Source organism: Bubalus kerabau, chromosome 23 (genome assembly GCF_029407905.1).
Source record: "Bubalus kerabau isolate K-KA32 ecotype Philippines breed swamp buffalo chromosome 23, PCC_UOA_SB_1v2, whole genome shotgun sequence".
Lineage (NCBI taxonomy): Eukaryota > Metazoa > Chordata > Mammalia > Artiodactyla > Bovidae > Bubalus > Bubalus kerabau.
The window spans coordinates 4,919,067-4,944,655 of record NC_073646.1 but is presented as its reverse complement, the minus strand read 5'-3'; the positions used below and the strand labels follow the sequence as shown (position 1 = coordinate 4,944,655).

General features: G+C 48.6%; 1 protein-coding gene across 2 annotated transcripts in view; it reads right to left on the bottom strand.

Moving 5' to 3' along the window:
- UBN1 (ubinuclein 1) overlaps positions 1-25,589 on the bottom strand; it is a 33,175-nt gene that overhangs the window by 3,221 nt on the left and 4,365 nt on the right. The window contains exons 3-17 of one of the 2 annotated variants that reach the window (XM_055562091.1): positions 22,473-22,559; positions 21,817-21,912; positions 21,354-21,488; positions 20,562-20,665; positions 19,476-19,914; positions 12,559-12,629; positions 11,225-11,354; positions 10,928-11,049; positions 10,662-10,790; positions 10,335-10,478; positions 4,474-4,524; positions 4,337-4,379; positions 2,090-3,310; positions 821-1,064; positions 506-595 (exon numbers count right to left, since the gene is read on the bottom strand). In XM_055562091.1, coding sequence (XP_055418066.1) covers positions 506-595; positions 821-1,064; positions 2,090-3,310; positions 4,337-4,379; positions 4,474-4,524; positions 10,335-10,478; positions 10,662-10,790; positions 10,928-11,049; positions 11,225-11,354; positions 12,559-12,629; positions 19,476-19,914; positions 20,562-20,665; positions 21,354-21,488; positions 21,817-21,912; positions 22,473-22,559 — 3,106 coding nt within the window. The remainder of the gene's footprint in view (positions 1-505; positions 596-820; positions 1,065-2,089; positions 3,311-4,336; positions 4,380-4,473; positions 4,525-10,334; positions 10,479-10,661; positions 10,791-10,927; positions 11,050-11,224; positions 11,355-12,558; positions 12,630-19,475; positions 19,915-20,561; positions 20,666-21,353; positions 21,489-21,816; positions 21,913-22,472; positions 22,560-25,589) is intronic. The other variant, XM_055562092.1, reaches the window with a different exon arrangement.

Below are 25,589 nucleotides of genomic sequence, written 5' to 3'. Positions count from 1 at the left end.
AGCGCACGCTGCTCCTCTCCTGGACACACGCTCCATGAGGGGTCAGGGTCCCGCCTGAAGCCCTGCCACTGTCACCCACCACTGCGACCAGACTTCCCCTTTCACTTACACTAAGGTGGAGTCCTGTTAGCTGGTCCCACCTGGAAGGGGTGGCAGTGTGAACCGAAAGGCCTGCAGTGCCCCAGCTAGCCCCTGGGAAATCAACACCATCACCCTTCCAGTCTTGGTTACACTGAAGAGGAAACACTGAGCTGAGGGCAAGGAAGTCCTGAGCCGAGTACTCAGGCCACTGCGCCTCCGTGATCGCACAGGGCAAGGCAGGTGTCAGTGTGGGAGAGACTGCATCCCTCGTGCCAAGTACCACAAAGATGCTCGAGCCTCCCACGATGAACCCAGACGACACAGTGACGGCAGGGGGAGACGTTGTCCTTGGCAGCAGAGAAGGCCTCTGATGGAGGGGAATGGCCCGCAGTGCACGTGGCACTCTTGACCACCTGGAAATTACCTGGCAGGCTCTGTGGGAGGTGGGTAGACACAGCAGTGTGCGGGAGAGGCGCGGCACGAGGCGGGCTGGAGTGCACGCCGGCCAGGAGACCTGAGAGGAGACAAGAGAGAGAGGGAACAAAACACACTGAGACGGGGGAGCAGCCTGGTCCCGGGTGCAAACCCCAGGGTGGGAGGGCTCAGCACAGCGCCAGGGAGGCTGTCCACGCTCACACACCAGACACACACAGGAACCCAGCACAGCAGAGCAGAACCCGCCAGCACAGAGGCCCAGGGGTCCCTCCTGTGCTCCAGTATGAGGAAGGGAGGCACTTACTGTGGCCGAGGCCATGGTGGAACGTCCCGGGGGCAGGGCCAGTGACGATGGCATCCTTGGAGACCCCCGCTTTAGCAGAGGAGTCAGCACTGAAGGAGATCACGTGGAGGGGAAGCTGGGAGATAATCCCCAAGGGGCTCGAGTTCAAGGCCCCAGGGAGCTTGGGACTGCCAGCCTTGTAGGTTGAAGACAGCAGGTTCAAGGATGAGGAGCCAGTCAACAGCACAGCCCCACTCGCTCCTTTCTGGGGAAGAAGCACAGAGAGGGGTCAGGAGTCCAGCCCCATCCAAGCCCACTCACAAACCAAAGCTGGCACCGCACTGGGGGTGGGTTGGAGAGGGTTACATGCACATCAGCCGCCCCTCCACTGCAGCCCCGAGGAAGGACCATCGCAGAGAACCAGCACAGAAGGGCTTCCCGAGCAGCGTTCACTTTACAAACAGCTATTAATTATGCCTCCTTTGTGCAAGAAAGGAATGAGAGAGTATCATACATGGATACCCACCAATACAGGGATATAGCAATGGCTGTATACTTCCCTCCATCTCACACACACACACACACAGAGGCATTTACCTTTGGTTTTTACAAAGAAACAGAAAAAACCTAGAAACTAAGGAAGGCAGTTACAAGGGCTGGGGAAGGCAGACAGAGGCGAGTGAAGCTTTGCTAAACACACCTTTCTACATGTTTGCTCTTTGCAACCACACGCTCTTATATATGGGAAAAACGGAGGGGAAAAGAAGCTCTCAATCCCCAACCTTCATGCAAACCTCTTGTAATTAATCACCCGAGGTGAGCCTCAGTAACCAGGGGCTGGGTCACGGCACCTTTGTCTCACATGTGGAGTCTCCCCAAACCCAACATAATCATCCTGAGGACGGTCTTCCTGGTCATGACATCCCTGTAACTGACACCTGAGGGCAGGACTCGCTTCACATGCTCGCTTGGAGAGAGGACAGGCAGGAGGCTGTGCAGGGCGAGTTTCCGGACTCCCTCTGGCCATCCGGATCCACAGCCTCCCTGCACATGCAGTGCTGCCCAGTCCTGCCCTACTCATCCTCCCCGGGAGACTTTTCAGGCTTTCCTGGGAGTCTGGCCACCAGAAAAGTAAAGGCCTGAAAACAGGAAGCCCGGTCCTCTTTCCAACTGGCGGGCTCGCTGCTCCTACCTGACCGTGAGCATCAGCTCTCACTCTCAGACCAGGGCGAGGCCAGTGGCCCCGCCCACAAGGCCCACGAGGGCGGCGGGCTGCAGCAGGACACTCACTGGCAGGGAGGTAGACGATGTCACGCTGCTCACCGCGCTGGGCTTCAGGGAGGAGGTCAGTAACTTGGCCACACCCTGGGTCCCCCCACTAGAATCTCCATTGGGACCACCGGGAGGGGCCACCAGGGTCAACTTCTGGGGTACAGGCGGCTTCTTCACTGCAGGGCCAGGGACAGGTCGGCTGGTGGACTGTCCTGTGGAGGGAGGCTGCGCCGTGGGGAGCAGGTTCCCAGAAGCAGGGCTCTGGACTGGCGTTCCTCCAGATGAGGGGCTGCCGGACGACACCCCATGTTTGGAGGCAGAGCCCAGGAAGGGACTGGTCTTGTAGGGTGGTCCTGAAGAGCTGGCTGAGTGTGGTTTTGCTGGATGGCTCACGGCAGCAGAGCATGAAGCTGGGGTCTTATGAGAGCTGCTGCTGGAGGCTGGCGTGCCTGAGGAGGCTGGCATGGAAGCATGAAAGCTCTGGCTTTTGGTCGCTGTCTTGACAAGCTGCAGGAGGGATCGGTGACACTGAGGGGAGCCAGGCTTCGGGCCCTGAAGCTTATTGATGAATGGAGCCGGAGGGGTGAAGCTCTTCTGTGGCTGCGTGCCGGCATGAAAGACCTTGACCTGGGGGCCGGGCATGGCGGTGCCCGCCGGGGGTGCGTGAGACGTCCGCGGCAAGCCGTGGTGCTTGGCTTTTAGCTGCTGCCCTTCCGGCGGGCCCTTGCCAAGAGCAGCCTGACAGGACAGCTCTTTGTAGCCAGAACTCTCTGTTTTTTTCTCCTGAGAGGACTGCCCCAGGGCCAGAGCCTGTTCAGCCAGAAAATTGAGGGGTGACTGCAGAGAGCTAGAGGGTGGAGGGGCAGAAGAAGGGCTGGGCTTTGGAAAGTTCCTTTTTTCTTCTGGACATAGAACACCCGCGAGCTTCTCTGCAGGCACTTTCACGTGTGTGGGCAGCGGGAACTCTGAGCCCCCACCAGCCCTGCTGTGCAATACAGCCAGTTCCTTGGACACTGCCTCCAACGAGGAGGCAGAATTATGGACCAAGTCTCCATCCAACGAGTCCTCCAGGTTGACAGGAGCAGGGTGAGCGAGGCTGCCAGATGCCTGGGACGAGGGCTCCCTGCTTGCAGCCCCCACGCCCAGGCCTCCTCCCAGGTGCTCTGAAGGCAAAGCCAGGGGGCTGCCCGTCTGGCCTGATGAGACGGACACCTTCTTATCTGGCTTAGCAGATGATTCCTAGAGGCAAGCATAAAGGCTTGTGTTTACAAATGTCCAAAGATGCCAACCCTGGCCCTGCTGAAGGGACTCGAGCATGAGAAAACATACAGGCAGCGGGCCTTCCAGGGTGATCGCGAAGCCAGGGACGAAAGGAGCAGGAGGCCTGCGTGGATTCGGAAATGCTGCAACCCCACCACCCTCTGGCCACAGCTGGGTGGGCGGGGCTGACCCAGGCATTCTGCCACCGCAACACACTCAAGGAAACCGTTGTTTCTGAAAAACTGTACGACTTGAACAACAAGATGTGCTCCCTTCCGGCCCTCACCCCACCTCAGCTCCCAGCCGCGGTCAGGATGAAAGGGGACTGCTTTCGCTCTCTCCCTCCTTGGTTTCGCCAGCACCTAACTCCCCTCTGGGCTCACAGTCTGTCCTGTCACTCCCACCTCCCCAGCACCTGGTGCAGTGAGTCTTAGGGACATCAGAGGAGATCAACAGACACTTGGGAGTAACTGATCTGCACGCTCCTTCCCTCGGGCTGTTCAGGGACAGTGAGGGGAGCTACAGAGCCTCAGGAATTGGCAAAAATTTTGGTGAAACGGCAATTTTACTACATCGAGAGAGCTCTGCAACATCAAAGTCATTTTGCAGTCTTCAGTCTCCAGCCATCGCACTCCCCTCTGCGCCTGTCAGTCAGCTGGACAAAGCCTCCTGCTGCCCGATGCCAATCCAGGCCCACCTGCACTTGGCTCGGGGGCGCTCTTCCGTAAAAGGACAATTCACCAAGAAGACCTCATTTAACTCCACAACAACCCCAGGAACTGGCCAGGTAGGTGATGCTTCCTAGACCTGGGGCTGGAGGGCACTAGTGGCCCAGGTCAGGTCTCAGTCCTGCGGACCCCAGGCCCCTCCTGTGGGCCAGGCTGCCTCCTGGTACAACCTCATCCTGAAGAGCTGTCCCCAGACCAGCAAAGCTCCATGAGCTGCCAGAAGCATGGCTGCAGAGAGCTCAGAACAGGTGGCACATCACTGGGCAGGCTGACTCACCTTCACCTTCATTTTACAAGAGGCCATTACTTTCTTCTTGGCCCTGTGCAAAGGAAGAACACAGGAAAGATTCAGAGAAGATCCTCAGAGATAAAAATGCCAGTAGTCCTGACAAGTGAAAACACTGAGACACTCACAGAATTGATGTCAGGTGCCCGTGGCCTCGTCTGCTCTCCTTAAACAGAGTCCTGGAACAAAGAGACACGGGGAAGTCCCCACGAGCCCCTGAAAGCAGTCTGCCCCCCGAGCCTCCCCACCTCCCTGGTATGAAGGGACTGTCACCCATTAATGTCAGGGGGCTGCTGAGGGGGCCTTACGTAGCTGCCTGGCCACCCGAAAGCCACAGAGCTAGGATTCCCCACAAAAAGCGAGGACTCTGCCCCCAGACCTCTCAGAGTGATTCTTCCCCTAAGGGCAGGAGCACTCTCCTTACTACCTGTTCTCATCCCCCTTCAAATGCACAACTTTTCCCAGAGAAGCTCAACAGAATTTTCTTTATGCCCTTCCCTACGTACCATCGGGAGTCCAATCTACAGTGAGAAGAGCAATTCCACTTGAAGGGACTCTAAGAGAAGGCCTACGTGACCGAGAACACTCCCTAGCTCCACGGGGAGGGTCCTAGGAAGACGCTGAGCAGGAAGCACCAGGTGTGATCTCCCACCTGGACAACTACACTACGCTAGCCGAGCCCATCTGATGGAACCACTCTATAATTTCAGAGGCTGGTCAAGCTTGCCGCTTCCAGGGGAGGACTCAGACGAGTGAACTGTGGTTCATCCTGGCTCTCAGCACAGGAGCAGCCACCCACCCCGCACCTGGTGGCCCGCAGCTGCAAGTGTTCCTGGAGCAGCTTGCACACAGCTTGAGGGAACCAGCGTGGGAAAAAGGACCTTGTCTCCAAAGACCAGGGACCTGTGCTCTGATGGCCAATCGCTGCTTCTGATCGTGGGGGTGGGAGGTGCACACAGGGCGGCAGCCCATTGCTGTCGCACTACTGGCTGAAGCAACTGCCAGGGGACTTAAAGGGCCAGCACCCCCTTTGCTGCTGCTGCTGCTGCTGCGTCGCTTCAGTCGTGTCCAACTCTGTGCGACCCCATAGACGGCAGCCCACCAGGCTTCCCCGTCCCTGGGATTCTCCAGGCAAGAACACTGGAGTGGGTTGCCATTTCCTTCTCCAGTGCATGAAAGTGAAAAGTGAAAGTGAAGTCGCTCAGTCGTGTCTGACTCTTAGCGACCCCATGGACTGCAGCCCACCAGGCTCCTCTGTCCATGGGATTTTCCAGGCAAGAGTACTGGAGTGGGGTGCCACTGCCTTCTCCGAGGATCCCCTTTAACCTCTTCCTTTTTATCATTTTTCCCCCCTTTGGAAGTTAGACGTTAAAGACTAGAGCATTAAAAAAAAAAAACTACGTATGTGGGAGAAATCAGACAGTGACTGCGTGTGCTAGGGAAAAGCTTGGAAAAGACGTAAGAATAACACGTTAAGTTCACACCTCAGGCTGATCCTTGACATAGAGACAGCCTATACTAAAGACAAAACACAAAACAAGCAAACTCCAGGGAAAGGGGAGAATCTGATTTTCGGAGTTATCACATTATTAGATTCAAATGTCTGCTGTTCAACAACAACAACAAAAAAAAACACAAGGTACATAAAGAAACAGGAAATATGGCCCATTCAAAGGAAAACACAAATCAACAGAAACTGTCTCTGAGAAAAGTCCAAATGGCAGATACACCAGACAAAAACAACTGTCCTAAAGGTGGACAAAGAACTAAAGGAAGATGTGGAGAAAGAAAATAATGTGAAAAAACATCAATAAAGAGATAAGAAACCTGAAAAGAAACCAAAAAGAAATTCTAGAACCGAAAAGGACAGTAACAAATGAAAAATTCAGTAGAGATTCAAAGGCAGATTTGAGCAGGCAGAAAAAAAACAAAGAACCTGAAACAGGACAATGAAGATGATCGAGACTGAGGAGCAGAAAGAAAAGACTGAAGAAAAGTAATCAGAGTCTGAAGGACCCACGGGACCATCAAGCACGCACGCACCCTCACAGCACAGACGTCCCCAGAGGACAGAGAAAGGGGCCCAGAAGAGTGAAGAAATAACGGCTGAAACTTTCCAAATGTGAAAACAGACCACGTAAGCGTAAATATATGAATATAAATATCCAAGAAGTGCAAAGAACTCCTAAGATGAAATCGAGAGACCCACACCAAACACATGAAAATCAAACTCTCAAAAGCCAGAGACAAAGACAGAATATTGAAAGCATCCAGAGACTATTGAATCATTACACACGAGGGATCCTCAATAAAATTATCAGCAGATTTCTCATCAGAAACTTTGGAGGCCAAAAGAGTGTGGGCTGATACATTCAAAGTCTAAAGTAAAAATAGTGTCAACCAAGAACCCTGTATCTGACGAAACTGACCCTCAAGAGTGGGGGAGATGTAAATCAACTATACTTCAATCAAAGAGTGGAGGATATCCCCAGATAAGATAAAAGTTGAAGGTGTTCATGGTCAAAAAACCTATCCTGTAAAAAATGCTCACGGGTCCTGAGGGTGAAACGAAAAGACAGCACCTCAAAGTTACACGCACAAGTAAAGATCTCAGAAAGGTGAATATACGAGACCACTAGAGAAGCCAGCGTCATTCTAACAGTGGTTTGTAATCGTACTTTTTAAAGTATGATTTAAGAGACTAATACTAATTTAAAAGCTAGTAAATATTATTATGACTTTGGTTGGTAACTCTAAATCTTGTCTTCTACATAATTTAAGAGGCATTTTTAAAACTACTAGTTTATGTTTTGGGGCACACAATACATAAAAATGTACTTCTGTGACAGCAGCAGAGCTGTATGGGAGCAGAGTTTTAAGATGTTAATCAACTTACAGAAGTATTAGTAACTACTTTAAAAAATAACAATTCAACACTCTAATCAAAAGACAGAGACTGGCAGAATAAATAAAAGACATGACCCGATCTAACTGTATGCTGTCCGTTGCTGCTGCGGCGCTACGCTCAATCGTGTCCACCTGGTGCGACCCCAGGGACTGTAGCCCACCAGGCTCCCCTGTACGTGCGATTTCCAGGCAAGCTACAAGAGCCAAAGACAAGAACAGACTGAAAATAGAAGGACTGAAAAAGGTACTCCATGCAAAAATAACCAAGAGAGCAGAGGCAGCTGTATTGAACTCAAGAAAGGGTACAAAAGATACAGAAAGCTATTACATATTAATAAAAGGCTCAATACAGCAAGAAGATACAGCGATTGTAAACACTCATGCACCTGACAAACCTTTCAAACATACGAAACAAAAGTGATGGAACGGAAGAGACGAGTAAACAGCTTCACAATAAAAGCTGGAGATTTCAGTACCCGTCACGAGAGAGAATAATCAGACAGAAGATAAACCAACAGAGGACTTCACACAATAAACCAATTAGACATAACAGAGAGACACAAGACATTGTACCCAACAACAGAATACACTTTCTCAAGTGCACATGGGACATTTTCTAGGAGAGACCATATGTTACGCCACAAATGAACTCTCGGTAGATTTTAAAAGACAGATACCATACAAAGTATCTTCTCTGATCACAACGGAATGAAGTTAGAAATCAGTAACAAAAGGAAAACTGGAAAACAAAATTGTAAGGAAAAAAAGGCAGATACATTAGACAAAACAACTTTTAACAACATACTTTTAAACGATCAATGGATCAAAGAAGAAATCACAAAGACAATTAGAAAATACTTAAAAAAACAAATGAAAATGAAAACACAACATACCAAAATCTATAGGACAAAGTGAAAAGCGGTGCTAAGAGAGGAAATTTTTAGGTACAACTGTTTACATTAAGAAACAAGGAAGGTCTTGAATCAACAACCCGATTTTATAAGGAACAGAAAAAAGAACTAAACTTAAAGCCAGCAGAATGAAAGATATATTAATAATAAAGATTAGAGAAAAAATAAGGAAAATAGAGAATAAACAATAAACAATTATAGGCCTATTTAGACTTCCTATTTTTTTCTGATTTAGTCTTGGTAAGTTTTGTGTTTCTAGAAACTTGTCCATTTCATCTATGTTGAAAGACACTATCCATAGAGTAAAAAGGCAACCCAGAGAACAAAGAAATATTGGGAAATTATGATCTGATAAGGGATTAATATCCAGAATACATAGTGAACTCTTAAAACTTAACACAAAAAAGCACACCAATTTAAAAATGGGCAAAAGACTTGAATAAACACATCTCCAAAGAAGATATACAAATGTACATTTAGTACGTGAAAAGATGCTCGATATCACTAATCACTAGCAAAGTGAACTATGGGGCACCACCTCATATCCATCAGGATGATTACTACCAAAAAAAAAACAAACCAACGACTGTTGGTGGGGATGTGGAGAAACTAGAACCTTGTGCACTGCTGGTGGAAATGTAAAAAGATAACAGCTACCATGAAAAACATTAAGGTGGTACTTCAAAAGTTAAACACATCATCATACGATCCAGCAATTCCAGTTCTGCTGCTAAGTCGCTTCAGTCGTATCCGACTCTGTGCGACCCCAGAGACGGCAGCCCACCAGGCTCCCCCGTCCCTGGGATTCTCCAGGCAAGAACACTGGAGTGGGTTGCCATTTCCTTCTCCAATGCATGAAAGTGAAAAGTAAAAGTGAAGTCGCTCAGTCGTGTCTGACTCTTAGCGACCCCATGGACTGCAGCCCACCAGGCTCCTCTGTCCATGGGATTTTCCAGGCAAGAGTACTGGAGTGGGGTGCCATTGCCTTCTCCAAATTCCAGTTCTAAGTGCACATGAAAAAGAAGTGAAAGCAGGGTCTCACAGAGATGTTTGTACGTCCACGTTCACAGCAGCATTATTCACAATAGCGTAAATGTGGAAGCAACACCAAGTACCATCGATAGATGAATGGATAAGCAAAATGTATATATATAGGACATTATTATTCAGCTTTAAAAAGGAAGTTAGTTCTGATCCATTCTATAATTGATGAACCTTGAAGACATTATGCTGAGTGGAGTAAGCCAGACACAAAGACAAACACTTTGTATGAGTCCACTGATACAAGGTATTTAAAGCAGTCAAAACCACAGAGTAGAATGGTGGCCTCCAGGTCTGTGGGGAGGGGAAATGCAGAGTTGGTGCTGCTGCACAAACATGTGAGTGTATCTAACACCACTGAACTGTGCCCTGAAAGATGCTAAAGTTTACATTAAGTATATTCCCCCTCCAAAATTTTTTTAAAGAGCACTAGTTATAGGAGCCTGGTGGGCTGCCTTCAATGGGGTCGCATAGAGTCGGACACGACTGAAGCAACTTAGCAGCAATGGCAGCAGCAGTTATAGGAAACTTTCTCTGTGTATTGCAGATACGATCCACCTCATAGAAAGCTATGTAACACAAAGTAGCCTGTTAGAAGAGTCTGGCACTTGGCTCTAAGAAGTAGTCACTCTTTCCAGTTTCAAATAAGAATTCTGTTCAGAAAATTAAAATGTTCCTGACATGCACCTGCCTCCCAGCTTCCAGTAGGTGCCATCATGTCACAGCAGAAAAGGGCATACGGCCACAGAACTAAGTGGGATAAAGAATGACAAAGACAAAATCCCACAAATAACTCCCTCTTCCCAGGGAGACAGAGAAGCCCCTAGTTTCTCAGGTGAGATGAGAGTCCAATCCACCAGCCTGTGACTCTGAGGGTGGGGCTCTGGTGGCCTGACACAGAAGAATCACTCACAACATCTCTTTACAAGAATAGGCTTTCCTTGTGGCTCAGCTGGTCAAGAATCCACCTGCAATGCGGGAGACCTGGGTTCGATCCCTGGGTTGGGAAGATCCCCTGGAAAAGGGAAAGGCTATCCACTCCAGAATTCTGGCCTGGAGAATTCCATGGTCTGCAAAAACGCTCCACCCTAAGGTCACACTGACTACACTGGCTGCCCACGGGCCCTCACCTGGCCTGCATCCAGCCTTTGGGCCAGAGAGGTTTGACCTCAGCATCCAGAAATGCCTTCACGTAGTCCTCCCAGGACTGGGCCTTGTTCTTCTCCAGGTCAAAGCTCTCCAGTTTTATCTTCACCACTTGACAGAGCAGCTCCCTGCAGAGTGGGCAGAAGTCACAACCTTTAAACCACCCAAACGCTTCTTCAAGGTTTCAATCATGTGCTTTCAGCAGCCCTAATTAAAGAAAAAGATTCTAACCTTCATTAGAAACACAGGAACATGCTCAGACACTGGCCCCACAAACCCTCCACTGAGGCAAGGTCCCAGTTTGGGCACACCTGATTTCATCACTCCACTGGAACTTCTTCCGGGGTCCCATTATCCTCCGGCCCCCTTTCTCTTCATCTTCCTCCTCATCAGAACAGACCCGTTCTCTCTGCTCCTTGTCCTTCTCCTCTTCCAGCATCCTAGAGAGTGGGAAGAATTAGGCAGGACCCTAAGGTCACCACAGACCCGCTTCCTCCTGCCCACCGCCCCCGCCCCCACCCCCCATGACTTCTCAGAAGAGGTGAGGATGCTGAAGGCAGCAAGGGGATGCACTTACTTGGCGACCTTGGCTTGCGTGTGGGCCTGGCACTCGTCCTGGTACTTGGCCATCTGCTCAGGCATGGCCCTGCCGATGGCTTCCTTAAGTTTCTGCAGCGGCTCCTTCAGACGCCCACCCTGCTAAGAGCAAGACCAGTCATGAGTCTGGTTTACACGTCACTTTTTAGGCTGAGGACACACTCTAAGCATAACCAACCGCACGGAGGCCGTGCAGCAACAGCTGCGGCACCTGTGAGCATGTGCCACCCTCTCCGCTGGGCCCGAAGCCACAGGGCTCCACTGCAAGGTTACCCACCTGCTCACAGAGGTGCAGTTTCCGTGCACGCTTGACCAAGGTGTCTTTGCTGCAGGGCAGGAAGGAAGCAAGGTAGGCATACACTCCAGAACGGGTCTGGCTGCTCAGCTCCCGGGTCTGTGCCTCTATGCTGAAGAACAGAGCAGAGTCACCCACTGCAGCACCCCTTGTCTGCAGGAGCCAAGAGTGGGCCAAGCCTTATCTCGCCATTCACACAGCATCACGGAGCGGCCAGCACAACAAACCCGACGAACTTAGCTAGGCAGAGTGCACTAAGGTTCTCAGGTCAAAGACAAGACCGAGTCAAAGGTGTCAAGAAAACCGAGTCTCCAAGAGTACAAGCTCTGAAGTTCTAAGTTTCATAAACAAAGAAAGCATAAATGCTTTCAAGCTGGGAAGTAATCAAGTTGCTTAGGGTTCCAGCAGAGCTTCCCCTTTTTTCCCCTACAGTTCCAAGTTCTGTCCCTGACTACGTGGTCAAGGAAATCCTCACGCCTGCAGCGTCCCCACTAAGACGAGCAGAATGCAGTCTGTCTTCCATCCCTTGAGCTCTCTGGATCTGGCACACTCCAGGGCACAAACCCCTCACCTGTGCAGACCCTCAGGTGCTCCCTGACCCAAATGGCCAATCTCCCTCTGTCCTGGCCAGGCAAGGTCCTTCGCTAGAATATCCCCTGGTCTTGACCACTGGTTTCACACATGCAAAACCCTCAGAAGTTGTGTAATCAGCTTCCTCTGGTACACGATGCAACCAGGAAAGAAACTGGCAAAGCTGGAGGGCCAGATACAAAGAATCTGGCTCGGATTTGTACGTGTGGGTTTGGGCTTTTTTTTTTCTTTTTAATCCAATTCAGACAGTAGGGTGTCCTAGAGGCTGGCGTGTGTGAGATGGGGAGTGGGAGGGTGAGCACTGGCCTCGGAGCACAAGTGCGACTAGGAGGAGAAGGACCAGGCTCGCCGAGGAGTGCCCCCGAGGGCAGGGCCCGGGCCTGCACCGAGCCGTCTCTCCCTCTCCTCAGAGACAGGCAGGCAGCGCCTGCTCTCTGCTCTCACCTCACAGGCGGCACAACACCCTCCCCAGCGTGCCAGGACGAAGACACAAGAGTCCCAACAACGTCTGCTGCCTCAGGTGAGGATGGTCTAGCAGTTCCTAGAGACAAACATCTGATGTCCCCGCCCCGACCTCTATTTTAAAAAACCACAATAAAGCAATAGAAACCAATTTTTAAAAATCTCATCAGGGCTTTCTTTTCCCTCAGTTGTACTCCCACTTCCCCGGGCCTGCTGAACCCCTGCATGGTAACAGCAGATGCAAAGACACAAAAGATACTCACTCTAGGAGGATGCCGTTAACATCCTGGGTGAAGAACTTCTGTCTGCTCTCTCCCTCCACAGCTCTGGCAGCCTGGTTCACGGCAGACAGAACAGCCGTTAGTGCCCTGGCTCCCACCGCCCGCACGCTCACCCACAGGCCTCGAGAACGCCAGATGACCAAACCGTCACTGAGCCCTGCCCCGCTCGATCCTAACCCAGACTCAGTTCACCTATGACCACTGCATGCTCCCAAAGTGGCGCATCCAGCTCTCTTCACAGGCTGCTGCAGCATCTACGGACAGACAGTCCATTCTTCCCAGGACTTGACACAACAGTCATGTGAGAGGGTTGAGTCTTATGTGAAGAAAATTAAGAGTCAAGGGACTCGTGAATCTGATTCAGTCAGCGAGCGAGTTCCTCTGCCCAGCACTCTATCATCTAAATGGCGAGTTGTGTTTTCCATACCATCTACAGCACAAAACAATCAAGAACTTTAACAAACCTGCCATATTTGAAGGCCTTTATTCACCAAAATAATATTAGTAACAATGATAATGTGCTGCTTCAGCATTTAAAAACCATAATTCTTTGAAAATTCATAATCTATTTAGGGTATGTTGTTATCACAAACTCTATTACTCAGACCACTGGAATGACTAACCCACCTGACTACCTACTAACACAGATACAGCAGGCCGCTATGGCACTGTGCCTCCATGAGAGCACAGTTAACAAGATGCTGGCCACCCTGGAGACCCCTGAAGCAATCACAGGAAGCAGCCAAGCCACCAAAAGCACAAGGGAGGAAAGCAGCTCACAAAGGTCTGGACCAGGGGTTCTCTACTTGGCCGCATGCACAGAGCGGCCTTCTGCACTCTAAACGCATCCCATCGGAATCTCCCGGGAAAGCCTGTGTTCCTTAAAAGAGGCCCCAAGATTAGGACCCGCCAAAAGAACTCTGGTGACGAGCATGTAGAGGATTGAGAACCACTGACCTACACCCAAGAGGTTCCTGGTTCAAAGTCAGTTGCTCAGTCGTGTCCAACTCTTTGTGACCCCATGGACAGCAGCCCACCCAGCTCCTCTGTCCATGGGATTCTCCAGGCAAGAACACTGGAGTGGGCTGCCATTCCCTTCTCCAGGGGACCTTCCTGACCCAGGGATTGAACCTGGGTCTCCTGCATCACAGGCAGATTCTTTACTGTCTGAGCCACCAAGGAAGCTCACTGGTCCAAAGGCTTTAGGCAAAATAAAACGTCAGGCTTGACATATTAATACTGATGGTAAACAGAGACAGTAAGGTGATTGTCTACAGTGAAATGATCAATCCTGATCAACCCCTGGGAACACCTACCTTTCTCTAGCCCCTTAGGCCTTCCCCTCACCACATCCTCTGGGTCCTGTCCTGACCTCCTAGCTCTATCCTGTCTCCTCCACTAGCTCTTAGCTGCAGGCACGCTCCCAAGTTCCATTGAGAGACCTCTTCACCCAACAATGTCTCCCCCTCAGCTTCAAAATAATACATATGCACAAAATAACAAACACAACCTAAACCTCTATCCTCAGCTCTGAACCAGAACTGTCAATTATCTCCCTGAATGAAAGACCCTGGAGTATACAAATCAACTTGTCCAAAATCTAAACCACTCCTTTCTGCTCTTCCTCCCAAGTCCCTACTTCTAACAACAGCACCTCACCCTTCTTAAATCCTCTCACTTTTATTAAGAACGCTTCGGGAGGCCTTCCTGAGCCTAGAATCAAACCCAAACTCCTCCACCTGGCAGTCAGGGTTCTCCAGGACATGGCCTCACCATCCTGTCCAGCCCCCACCTCCCACCACATACCAGGAGTCCCTATTATCCAACATGTTGCCTGTTCTCAGCCCTGTGCCCTGGCTTACCAGAAGGCCACGTCACCCGAGAGGCTGGCCAAGCCTGCTGCTTCCAGTCCTATCCCTATGGACCCCCAAGGGCCCCTCTTTCCCTTCCTCAAGTTTGGCGGTCCACTGGCCCATCCTGTTGGCCATCCAATCATGACTTATTTCACCCTGCTCTGTCCCACAGCCCGCTGTTTACATGGCTATCAGTCTGTTTGTACAACAAGCTCATGGAGAAACGTGAACTGAATCTCACTCATCAACATGTTTCCCACAGCGGCCCATCACCTAACAGCTACTGAGGAAAAGTCAGCTGAGTGGGTGATGAATAAACACACAAATGAACAGATTATCGCTGCAAGGATGAAAACTAAGAGGAAGGAAAGTTCAGTACCAGACAAAACTTGAAGAGGATGTGAAAATTTAGCTCGGCTGGGGAGGGGCAGAGGCCGGAGATGGCTGGCAGAGAGGGAAGGAAGAGAGGGCAACATTAATGTCTCCTGTTACGCCTTATGCTGTCGGGAGTTTGGAATTCCCCTGTGGCACATTTAATGTACTGGGATTGTGAGTTCAGTTTGCAAGAAAACAAAATGGAGTCATTCTTTCAACTTAGAGACTGCTGGTTACAGGGCTTCTCAGGTGGCGCTAGGGGTAAAGAACCCACCTGCAGGAGACGTAAGAGACATGGGTTCGATCCCTGGGTCAGGAAGATCCCCTGGAGGAGGGCACAGCAACCCACTCCAGTATTCTTGCATGGAGAATCCCGTGGACAGAGGAGCCTGGCGGGCTGCAGTCCCTGTGTGCTGGGCACACGGTCGCAAAGAGTCAGACACGACTGACGGGACTTAGCACACTGATGGTTATAAGGTGCAGAAGCGCCTTTAGATTAATTCAACCTAATTAACATGCACTTCAAAGGCCTGTTTATCAGACCCAACACCACCTCAGGCTTCCAAGTTTTGTTTGTTTCTGTGCGGCTGGTGGGATCCTCGTTCCCTGACCGGGGACTGAACCCAGGCCCCTGACAGTGAAAGCAAGGTGTCCTAACCACTGAGCCGCAAGGGAATTCTCTCCAATCAAGTTTTTAGATATCAGCCATTTCAGAAGCCTTCTGGCTATATAATTTTTGTTTTTCCTGATGCCTTCTGAATCATGCAGAACAGTATCTCTGAGGATCTGGCTTTATGCTCTAGTAGTCAAGGGCTGCATTTTTAAATAAATCTAAATAAAAAAGCCACTGACTATGTAGTTGCTAGTTTGCCAGAAAGAACTGAGATCCCTCAACCCTAATGAGAAACACCCTTGCCGGAGGCGTTGTATGAATCAGTTAAATCAATCACTCCGAGATTAGCTAGGAAATGAAATAAAACCAGACAGCCAGATTGTGCTGATTTACAATATTTCCAATAGCCTTTTAATGAGATCTTTATTCATTATTAAGAAGAGCCACTTCTAGCCTTTCAGCACCTAGATCACAACTTTATATACTGTACCTGCTTTTGCTGAATAGAGTGAAATCTGATATGATTTTCTTTACAAAGACCAAACCAGTTTGTTTGTTTTTAGGTTGCAACGTGACGCATGCAGGATTTTAGTTCCCTGACCAGGGATCCAACCTGTGCCCCCTGTACTGGAAGTGCAGTCTTAACCACTGGACCACAAGGGAGGTCTCAAATAAAGTTTTTTTTTTCTATCTTATTCTCCATGAATCCGTGTCTCTCTAGTTTTGCAATGCAAGGGTTCTAACTGTACAGGAGGGTAAGCAGTGAGCAGGTAGAAGGGTCGGCAACATGTGTCTCCATTTCTTTTCTATTTTTAGTATCACTATCCTTTCCATTTTATGCTTGAATGAAGAGGAAACAGACACGGGTCATCTGCACGGAGCAGGGTGAGTAGCTGCCAAACTCTATCAAGACAGTTACCTATCAAGGGGCAACGTTATCTGAGCTTTCCAACAACCAAGACAAAAGACGCAACCAACACATATTAGGAGAAGACAGACAGGGTCAAGGCCGTCAGGTTAAACCACTGGGCTCCCTGGGGCCCATAAACAGGCACAGCACAGGGGAGTAGGAAGTGGAAAGTGGGCTAACAGTGCTGGTGTGCTCCCTCTCAGAATATCTCTTTCACACATGTACATTTTCAAATATATTTTTTGAAGTTTTAAGAATAACATCTAGTTAGAAGACAAATCTTATTTTTGCTTCCAACCGCAAAATATTTTTCCCTGGGAGACTGACGCACATCACGCTGGAATCTGCTTCAGCACCACGGGGGACCGCACACAGGCCCACAGGTTCTCCCGTCCCGAGACGGGGGTCCCCAGGGGAGGGGCCGCTGGCTGGTGACTTACTTTCCTAGCACAGTGTAGCAGAGGTGCACACTACCTCCAAGGCTAGGACCTGAGGGTCTGCTGGCTTCCACCTTCACCTTCTGGAGATACTACCCCGAGACTGTCCTGCCCAGAACGAGAGACGGGAGAGGCCCTGTTGTCCTGCTGTCCCAACGCCCAGCTATCTTACCAGCTGAAGGCAGCCCCGAAAGCCACCACATTTGTGGGGTGGGGTAGGGTGGGTTTAGACACAGTAGAAACTGATACATGTACCCCCTAGGGCCAAGATTTAAAATCTCAACAAAGTATCACAAAAACAAAGCAAGGAGAGAAAAAGAAAAAGAAGGGAGTGAAAAATAAAGTGAGAAACATAAACACTGCCCATGTTAGTTATACACACCAAGTTTAATTTAAATTTAAAAAAAAAATAATGTCCACTTCAAGATCTAGGACAGGGCTTCTTATTAATGATCCAAAGATCCACACGTGACTTTTGAAAATCATGTGTAATTTCTGTGTACACAGGCGTCTTTCCCTGGGAGGACCCTCTGCCAGCGGACTCTCACGGCAGGGCTGGGGGTAGAGCGCCCGTGCGCATGTGCCGGCGGCGCCAGGTGCCCCAGCGCCGGGAGCCTTCACAGCAGCGTTAAGTCACTTTCTAAAATAAGCCTTCTTTGTCATGCAATCATTAAAAATGAGGGCTTTATAATAATATTTATTAAGTGAAAAGAGCAGAAAACAATTATTCACAACTATAATTACAACTGCATAAAAACATATACACAGAGGTGAGAAAAGAGAGTGAGTTGAAAATAGTTTTCAGAGTGGCAGGATTTTCCCAATTTCCCAAGTTTCTTAATGCTGGCATCGAAGGGCCAGGTGATGACTGAAGTAACAGTTTCACACGTGAACATACGTTCAAGCCAGTACAGTGACGTCTCGTCACCACCTCCTCACCAGGACCTGAGCCTGCCTTACCTATGGGCTCCTGACCTGTCTCCATCACGCCTGAGAGACAACCGAGACTCGGCACTTCCTGAGGAAGGAGAGCCTGCTCGGCGTCCACCTGACGGACTCCAAAAAGGAAGGTTTTCTCACATCACGACCCAACGCTGTTCCACATGATGCCGCTTTGTTTCCACCAGACTTTTCCATCCTTCCCAAGAAAATGCAATAATGATTCTCAGTTATCAGACTAGGATACCCCCTGCGGTAGAAGCAGAGACACATCCAGAGCCACTTTAACTTTCCTCTAAGGAATGACTGGCCTCTGCCACACACATCTGACTTGACTCAAGGCTTTCAGAAGCTACAGGATAATCTGATTACAAACCACAAGATTGAAAAGGAGAGATAATTTTTTTTTTTAACATATATTCTGAGAGCAACCATAGGACAGTAAACTCATACACACCAAGTTCAGATTTAACTATTTCTCCCTTAACATCCTGTTAAGACAAATCCTGAATCCTGACAGGGCATAATTCATTTAAATGGGTACATTCAAACAACACTGTGCTCATTCCATAAGGATGAACAGAGCTCTGAATAAGACGTCTGAATTATTTCACATGCCATGTTCAAGTATTTTTTGCAAATGAGAAAATCATTTGCAGAAGTGGTTAACATTTTATCCTGCCCTGGTCCTAGTGTATATGAGGACTAATATACACAACAGAGATTCTGAAACACTGAGAGTCACTGGTTTAAAACTTAAGCTCTAGAGTGTAAGTGCCCCCAGGGTTGTCACAAGTCATGATGTCCAAGGTGAAATGGTATTTTAACTAAAACACACTGTAACTAATGACCCGTGCTTGGCTTATCATCAGTATTCATGGATCACGGAATCTACAGTCCTTAGTGCTCTAGTACTAGATCAACTCCCCATCCCCAGGGGGAAAACAGGCGGAATGTCCGCTATTTTCCAAAGACCATTACTGTTTTTAACCTGGGGCTGTTGGACAGCACTTACGGTTCAGCCCTTCTTACTTATCACAATTCCAGATTCCTATAATCACTGCTGCTGCTGCTGCTGCTGCTAAGTCCCTTCAGTCATGTCTGACTCTGTGCGACCCCAGAAACAGCAGCCCACCAGGCTCCCCCGTCCCTGGGATTCTCCAGGCAAGAACACTGGAGTGGGTTGCCATTTCCTTCTCCAATGTATGAAGGTGAAAAGTGAAAGTGAAGTCGCTCAGTCGTGTCCGACTCTGTGTGACCCCATGGACTGCAGCCTACCAGGCTCCTCCATCCATGGGATTTTCCAGGCAAGAGTACTGGAGTGGGGTGCCATTGCCTTCTCCGCCTATAATCACTACCTAACACTAAACCCAGTGGCAACTAAGCATATGCCCCACGCCCAACATGTCTGCAAACGTCTATGAATATTCAAAACCTTAGAAGATTACTAAAGAGATGTATCTCTGCCTCAGCTGCCTGCTGCCAACATGAGTATCTGTCACACAAAAGGAAGGATAGTCTGATAGGCACGAAGGAGGAGAGAAAAATCTCTCCAGAAGAAAGTAAATTTTCCAACGTGAAGGAATCACAAAAGGACAGGCAGAGCTGACCCTGTGCCCTTGCTTGGGGTGGGAAGAAAGCCCAGAAAAGCAGACACTGGGAGTGCCCACTGGCTAAGGGCTGCTCTGGGCCGTGAGCTGCAAGTGGTTCAGGACCAGCAACGATCCGCCCGATCGCTTCCAGGAGAGCCCAGCCACTCCATGTCACCATACCTGAGCCAGCTCCTTAACGCGCTTCTCCAGGGGTGCAGGCAGGCCTTCGGGAAGGGAAGAGGGCTGCCTGAATTCCTGGTCCAGTCCCACCCCAAGGGAATCGCTTTCATCATCCATATCGCGGAAGGGGCTTCCTTCTGGAGACTCACTGAGCAGCTGCTCCAAGTCCAAATCCGTCAGCGAGTCCATGGCAGTGGCTGCCTGCAGCAAGTCATTGTCAGAGGCCGAGCCGAAGAGCGAGAGCAAAGGGTCGGAGGCGCCTTCCAATTCCCGCAAGCCCTGAGCTTCCGCTGATGACACTGCTATGGGCTTATGCTCTTCGTCCCTCTTTCTCTGAGCCTCTTTCTCCTTTTGGAATTTCTTCAGCATCTCTTTAACACTCAAAGCCCCAGAATACTTCTTTTTCTTCTTCTCCTTACTGGCATTGAGGGCTGTAAAGCTGGAAGTAAAAGGGAGAAGTCGGTTACTAAGACTGCAGGACCCCTCGCAAGGGAAATTTCCAGAGGGGCTTCAGCCCCGCTCCCAGAACAAAGGTCTCCGGGAACCTCAGCCACAAGTCCACCCCGTCACTCCTCACCCTCCTCTTGGCACACGGAGCTCCTCCTTGCTGGGACCAAAGCTTGAGACTGAATACAGGTTAGCAAAAAGTAACACAAAATGCTAAACATCCGATGGGTTTTTTAAAACCACTGCCAGGCTGAAACAAAAGGTTGGAAAAACAGGAGGGGCAAGAAAGACATTTAAAGGGAGAAAGCAGGAGCAGCAGCAACTTGGAGGGCGGCTGGGGTGAGACGGAGGCTGAGGAAGCAGGACTAAAGAAGACAAAGGGGACAGAGACAGAGGAGACCGGGGGCAGAGGAGGGTGCTCAGAACAGGAACGTCAGCAGCCACACAGTGACAGAGAGACCCGCCAACACTGACGCGGGACAGAGCGCACTCTGATGCCCGACACACAGACGTGAGGGCCCCGACAAGGCCGCGTGGCACTATGACCCGCGGCCCCGCGAGGCTGTGAGGAGGTGGGTGTGCGGCCCGGCGGCCCTGACGGTGCAGAGTCCTCCTAGCAAAGAAGCTGCTGCCTCTCACCCGGCTTTGGAAAACTTGGACTTTTTCGATTTCTTCTCCTTGTCATAAGTGTCATCTTTTTTCTTCTTCTTTATCTTCTCACCACCTTCCTTCAACTTCCGCTTCTGAGAATTAAAGACAAGGCACAGTTACACGGCTCCCGAGCTCCGGGAGCAAGTGCACCACGCAGCACTGGCCTTCTCCGCCCGGGGAACATCCTGAGAGCTGTCTTACTTCCTCCACGAACACACGATTTCAGCTCAGTCCTTGGACCACAGACCTGCAGGTCAGGACAGCATTCCCACTGACAGCGGCTCCTAGGAAACCCGGGCCAGAGGCAACAGAGGCCCTTCGGCAGCCTGAACCATTTCTGTTTTAAAATGAGCTGTGTGGGGGCCTACCTCGCATTTTAAACACCCAGGCAGTCACAGATAGCCTTCAAAATAAGCTTATCTTAGGGCTAACTCATTTTCGTTGGGGTGAAGTCCTCTAATGTCCACAGATGAGACACAGTGAGCTGGTGCACACGTCCCTCACTCCACACCCATCAAAGCCCTCGTCCCCGCCCTGGGGCCACCTCAAGGAGCGAGTCCCCGCCAAGCCTGCTGGGACACAGGCCCGGACACCATGACTGAGCCTCCAGGGTCACGGCACACGTGTGAGAAGGGAACCGCCAACCTCGGCACAGCTGGTGCCTCTCCGCCACTCTCCTGAGCCATCCTAAACCGCACAGATTCGGGCAAGTCACCTACTGATCTCATAAAGGCATGTCAAAAAGCACTTCTGAAGTCCAAAACCAAGCAATGGTCTAACCTTGGGAGATTTTTTCTTCTTTTCCTTAATGAAGTCATCCTCAGATTCTGACGCTTGTCTAAACTGCAGGGTCCCCGAGTTGATATAAAATCCTCCATACTTTGTAGTCAAAGAAGCAGGAACAAGCTCATCATACTGAAGGGAAACAAACGTGGGTCAGCTCCAAGGCCTGTGCTACGGCGACAGGTGTGGACTGCATCTTGACAGAACAGATGTTCCTCTGTCACTTTTCAGACAGCATACGAAGGTATGCTTCCGGTCAGTCACCAATGTCCAAGTTAGGAGGTGTGTTGCACAGATCTGATCACCAGAGGCCCAGATCAAGGAGTCACTTCCTGTCCCTTCAGAGCAGCTCTCTCCACTGCATGGGCACCCCCACTGACCCACCCCCAGCTCCAGCACTGTCAGTAGGGGCCTGGGTGCCCCACTTCTGGTGGTTTCAGTGGTCTCACTAAGTACTCACCGCCTCAGAGTTATCAATGAAGGAATCGGATTCATCATAACCATAACCCATATCAATCAAGTCCTGTATTCGGTCTTTTCTACGTTTCTTTCCACCCTAAAATTTAAAATAGATCACATGCTTGTTTTTATACTTGTGATAGGAACATACAACACAAGATCTAAACTTTAAACAAATTTTTAGGCCCAGGGTCACAGGACTTTTTTAATACAGAGAATTAATTGTTGCCTTGAACTCTAACAGCTAATGACTAAAGGTTATAAAACACTGGACCAGTCTCTTACACATCCCCCAAAACCTTGTTCCCTGAAGACCTTTCAAAATAGAACAGATTTGTAAATGCATAAAGTGGCCTAAGACTGAAGAAAGAACTAAATGGCCTCATATGCCTTGCATCAATATACTTATTCTCAGGATAAATTCTAAGGGTAAAAGCCTCTCTATGTTTATTTATCCATTTAGTGCCACACGAGTTCCTGCCATATGCACTTTCTGTACCTTAATGTATTTGTTTAATAACTTCATTCTGTTCTCTCCAAGCTCTATACTCGTTTCACATTAGTGTTGATTAGATAAACCACTAAAGGAATATGAAAATGTCTGAAAACCTCTCCCACCCGACAAGGTTGTTCTGTTGCCCAAGAGAGAAATCTTACATATTTTTCTTCAAATTTCCTAGCAAGGGCCTCCACTTTATGCCTTTCCTTTTCTTCATCATTGAAAGGATCCAAGAGATCTTTCTTCTGTAAAGAGACCATTCCACAAAAATAAGATTCACAAAAAAGTTCCCACAAAGCTATTCATTGTACCTTCATTGATTCCACACCGATAAACTGTATAATAAAAACAACTTTTTCAGAAAAGACAAGGTAAAATACATATTACCTCCTCATCCGTGTTTACCTTACTTGTTTGAAAGTAAAATTCCCATTCATGAGACTCAACAGAACTTGATTAAATACCTACAGTCACCCACTGCAGTACTAGGTCCTGCTGCTGCTGCTACTGCTGCTAAGTCGCTTCAGTCGTGTCCGACTCTGTGCGACCCCATAGACGGCAGCCCACCAGGCTCCCTCGTCCCTGGGATTCTCCAGGCAAGAACACTGAAGTGGGTTGCCATTTCCTTCTCCAATGCATGAAAGTGAAAAGTGAAAGTGAAGTCGCTCAGTTGTGTCCGACTATTAGTGACCCCATGGACTGCAGCCTACCAGGCTCCTCTGTCCATGGGATTTTCCAGGCAAAGTACTGGAGTGGGGTGCCATTGCCTTCTCCCAGTACTAGGTCCTATAGTGTTCCAAATATGGCAAAGGGAGTTTAGTCGGGGGATGCTCACCCCGTGTAAAACTGTGTTCGAATATAACTGGTTTCCTTTGTAATACTAAAAATCATTTTATGCATTTAAAAACATTATTCTAAGAAAAGGTCCAAAGGCTTCAACCAGACTTGCAAAGCAGCCACTGGCTCAGAAAGGTTAAGAACCCACTGAGCACAAGCTCCTGACAGCTATTCAACCTTAGTGGTTAGAAGAGTGGCATGAACTTATTCTTCTCTCAGTGCTATCAATAGTCAAACCCAAGTTTGTGCCATTACTTTTCCTTGGAAGCCTATCTTGAAGGATCAATAATCTCCCTTCCCTCCCAATCTCAATACTATCTCCAGATATTTTCAAGTAGTTTTCCAAAGTTTATACTCCATAAACCTTACTATTTTTTCTCAAATTTTACAGAGTTGGACCTTAAGCTTCCATGGCAAGGAATCTTAATTTTAATAAAAGACTTCTGTATCAAATACACTTAAGACTTTGGAGTCCAAAAACACTAAGACTGGACTTTTACTTCTTCTACAATGATCACATATAACCTAAGTGGTTCAAATAATCTTAAGAAACCCCACTCATCTGGAGCAGCACTGGATTTAATGTTTACTCCTTAACGCCCTGCAAGCAGTAGTCATCCACTATTTCCTGAATGCATGAAGGTCTGCCTCTGTCTAAACACAGCATCTGGAATGTAAGCTCCTTTCTGTCCAAGCCCTCCAGGGCCTGTATTCGTACCAGACTTAACAATTACCACACTGTGATTCCTGTTACTTGTGTAGGTGTAATTCTCCTAAAACATCTCCAAGAGTGCAAAGTTCCTTTGACATTCCTTTGGGGACAGCAGCCTCCCCACCTTTACTCGTCCTCAGCATTCTAGCACAGGGCCTTAACATTCTAAGACACACGTGCTAAGTGAGTTAATATATAAATGTGTCAGATTACATTGTGCTTTGAACGCTGCAGAGTAGACAGGGTAATTTAGGAGTTCTGAACCTGATGCCAGAAGTGAATCCCCTGAAATTGGATCTGAAGTTCTCTGTGTAAGTCCCACGCATTTTTCTGCAGTTGAGGAGGGCATCTGAACCCCACAAAAGGTGAAATCAGAGCACTGGAGTTCTAATCTCAGTTGACCTACTGATTTAGTTTGAGCCCATAAATAAATCACCAATTCCTGCTACTTTCTCTTCCTCTCAAGGAAGAGGATACTGTTCCTACTTTGGAGAAGAGTTGATGAATGGATGTGAAATTACTTTTTCTCAGCCTACCTACTGGCCCTCATACAACCTGGCACAGACTGAAATGGCTTTCATTCAGTCAATCAGATCTTTATTAACGAAACACATTTTTATCTAAAAAAAGTGGATAGTCCTTCGGACCAAAGGCAGCCCAAAGAGCACAACCACAGATCAGACTGAAGGAACATGGCCCATAGGAGTCAGGCACCTGCATGATTTCTTCAACCCCAGACAGACACTGTGAGCCATGCCAGCCTAACCCCCATGTCCCTGGAGCCAGTCTAGAGACTGGAACGCTGCCAGCACAGGACCCTGCTCACCTTTCCCACAGAGGCTGGCAGAGCACACAGGCTTACACCAAGTGCTTAAAATAAATGCTCATGACCCAGCTCCTACTCAAACTGCATGGTTCCATTGACATGAAATACAGAAACATGCAAAACTGATCTCAGCTATTAGAAATCAGGACAGTTGTCACCCTTGAGGGCTGAGGTAATATTCTGGGAGGGAAGAAGGAGGGTTTCTATTAGCCCCAAAAATGTGGTATTTTGTAATCTAGGTGCAGGTTACAGGGGTATTCGTGGAAAGTCCATCAAGTTGTGTGTTTATCACATTTGCACTTTCATTATGTACATAATTCAGTTAAAAAGTTTATAAAAAATTGTGCAATGTTAATGAATTGCCAAAACATCAGTAATAACTGAAGCTGGGTAATGGGTACATGGGGGCTTATTATATTATTCTCTCCACACTGTACACGTTTGCAACGCTGCATACTAAAAACGTAAAACAAGTCTGCTAGGAAAATAAACAGATCATTTAAAAAACATTTTAAGAAATCAAGCTGATTATCAAAAGCCATAAAAGCTGCCCATTTCTGGCAGGGGGAAAAAAAACTTCAAAACTCCCAACAAAAACAAAACCCACAAAAATAGGTTTCTATCCATCCAAGTAAAGAAACTGTCCAGAATATTACTGTGCTTAGAAGAGAGGAGCAGTCTGTATCTTTTTTTGTCTGCCTTTGTATTAGGCACAATGAGATTCCCTTGGAAAAGAGTAATGCCCAGCATGAAATTCCAGCTCTGGAAAAGGCAGGGGCTAGTCACACTACGATGCAACAATTTATAGCCTTGGCATGAAAAAATCTGGTGTTTATTCGTATTAATTAGCCATAATACAAGTTAGCCTTGGATGTGCCATACATTTTCTCTAGCCTAAAT